We start from the raw sequence: 2,382 nt of genomic DNA, 5'->3' as shown, positions 1-2,382 counted from the left end.
TTCAAATCCATACTTAGAAAAGTTCAATCAACCTTACTATAAATAAGATTATTTTAGATTGTCGTGATTATAACTTTATTATCATGAATATATTTAGTTAAAAAGAAAAAGGGAAACTATTGGAGACACATTCCACCTTCATGTCCATACAATATTGAAGGACAAAAATTTAAAATGAAATAAAGTAAATATTTAATAATGATTCCATATAATTTTAAAACTAAGAATTAAATAAAGTATATGTAATTAAAAATTAAAAAATAAAATTATGGAAGACTACGGACCTTTTTTATTAATATTTCTGATTTCAGGCTATCTTTTTTAAATAGAATTAAATACTAAAAATAGCGCATGCAAAAGAGTGAGGGGTGTGATGAAATTTATGAATGGACACTAACAGAGAGTGACACATTCATTCTCCAACTAAACCAAACAATGAACTACACTCGCAGCAAACATCCCATTTGTTCCGGTGACGTCCCTTCCGCCACTTCTCCGGTCAATTTCCGCCGCTCCACCCCCAAAATTCATCTCTCCGCCAGGAAGCTCGCGACGCGTTTATGGCACTTCCGCTTCTTCCACCGTTGCTCTTCTCACAAGGTACATATTTCTTCACTTCACAACATTCATATTCGTTCACTTTCATACATTCACAAACCTTATTTTCCGTCAAGCTTCAATCCTCTCCACCACCACCACCACCACGTGTCAAGCGCACAGAGGAAGAGGCCGCACAAGGTGATAGCAGGAAGCTTCTCAGAGACGCCAAGTTAAACGGTGGCTCTGTTGTCTCTGTTCTTCTGTCAGAGCTACTTCGGGCTCAAACCTGCATTAACAACCTCAAATCAGAACGCAAATCGTGTAAGAAAAAGCTGGAGGAGGAAAAGTTCCTCTGGAAGCGTCGGGAACTGAAGAAGAACGAAGCAATGTTGGAGGACTTAAGGGATAAGTTAGCCAGGGAAAGGAGAAGCAAAGAGAGGATGGAATCGCTTAACGCCAAATTGGTACATGAGTTGGCCGAAGCAAAACTATATGCCGAGCAATTTATGATTAACTACAAAGAAGAAAGGAGAAAAAGAGAGATAATAGAGGAAGTGTGCAACGAATTGGCGATGCAAATAGGAGAAGACAGAGCCAAGCTGGAGGGGATTCGTGAGGAGATGGAGGAAGAGAGAAAGATGTTTCATATGGCAGAGATGTGGAGAGAGGAGAGCATTCAGATGAAGCTGCTTGATGCCAAACTTGCCCTGGAAGATAAGTATACCCAGATGATCCACTTGATTGCGCATCTGCAAAGTTTCTTGAGGTCAAGAGGTCATGAACTGGGTGCACCTGAATCGCCCAATGTTGAACTTTCATGTGATTTAACAAACTCAAATCATGTTCTCCACACTTTGAACGAGATCAAAGTTAAAGAGAGGGTGATTGGAGTTGAACCCTGCTTCCTCACCACTCTTACTGCTCCCTCTTCCACCGTCCACATTGTTAGTCTTGACGAAGATCATTGCCTCGACAATAATCTTCACAATGTTGACCAAAACGTGAATGGATCAGTGAGTGAAGCAGAATGTTGTGAAAATTCACAGGATGGTTGTTGCAAACACTCTGACTCTGAAGATCCTACTCTTGGTGAGTGTGAAGGCAGACTTGCAACACGTTCTGTGAAGAACCGTGGGTTCAGGCAATGGGAAATATTGGGACCACGAAATTTTGCAGACTCGATGAATCCACACATCACTCGTGGGATGAAAGGGTGCATAGAATGGCCACGAGGCATGCCCAAAATCAATTCCAGGATAATTCCTGTGGAAGAAAGAGTGCGAAAGGAGAAATCTCAGTTGCAACATCTACGTAAGCCACTTGCTTAAGACCGTGTTTGAAAGAGAACAAGTATACAGACAGATTTGAATAAAACTCCATTAATTTAATTTTGTCTAAGGTGGTTTGTGGACAAAATCTGCAGAAGAAACACCACCTCATCACAGATTTTATCTTATATTGTCGAAAATAGCGTTGTGTTATTCATGAATTATTATAAGTGTATGTTGAATCTGTTGTAGAGAGCAAACCATTTTGATAGCAAGAAGTACTGTTATTCCATGATAGTTTAGATTGGGCATGTTACCTTGAAATGATAAATTGGTTGCCTATGATTATAATGATTATGAGATTGAATTATTAAGAGTGATAAGAAGAATGTTGGAGGAGAAGAATCCGGCGCGCCTGATGATGCGCCTATAATTTTTGGTGTCTTTCTTTGCTGGCAGGTATCTTTATGATGGACCCAGCTAATCCACGCCATGAATACCACGCTGCTTCTTCGTTAACACAATTTTGTCTTTTACTTCAAATATATATGATTTAGTTGAAAAAACAAAACAT

At 39.5% G+C, this 2,382-nt stretch overlaps 1 protein-coding gene across 1 annotated transcript; it reads left to right on the top strand.

Moving 5' to 3' along the window:
• The first annotated feature begins 371 nt into the window (after positions 1-371).
• On the top strand, positions 372-2,105 carry LOC114177170 (uncharacterized). Its single transcript, XM_028062425.2, has 2 exons — positions 372-600; positions 675-2,105. Exons 1-2 carry the CDS (start codon positions 436-438, stop codon positions 1,866-1,868), a joined length of 1,359 nt encoding a protein of 452 aa, XP_027918226.2. The 5' UTR covers positions 372-435; the 3' UTR covers positions 1,869-2,105.
• The last annotated feature ends 277 nt before the right edge of the window (positions 2,106-2,382 follow it).

The sequence above is a fragment of the Vigna unguiculata genome, chromosome 3 (assembly GCF_037176805.1).
Source record: "Vigna unguiculata cultivar grain cowpea cultivar isolate G323 ecotype 2 chromosome 3, ASM3717680v1, whole genome shotgun sequence".
Lineage (NCBI taxonomy): Eukaryota > Viridiplantae > Streptophyta > Magnoliopsida > Fabales > Fabaceae > Vigna > Vigna unguiculata.
This window is presented reverse-complemented; position numbering and strand designations above follow the sequence as displayed.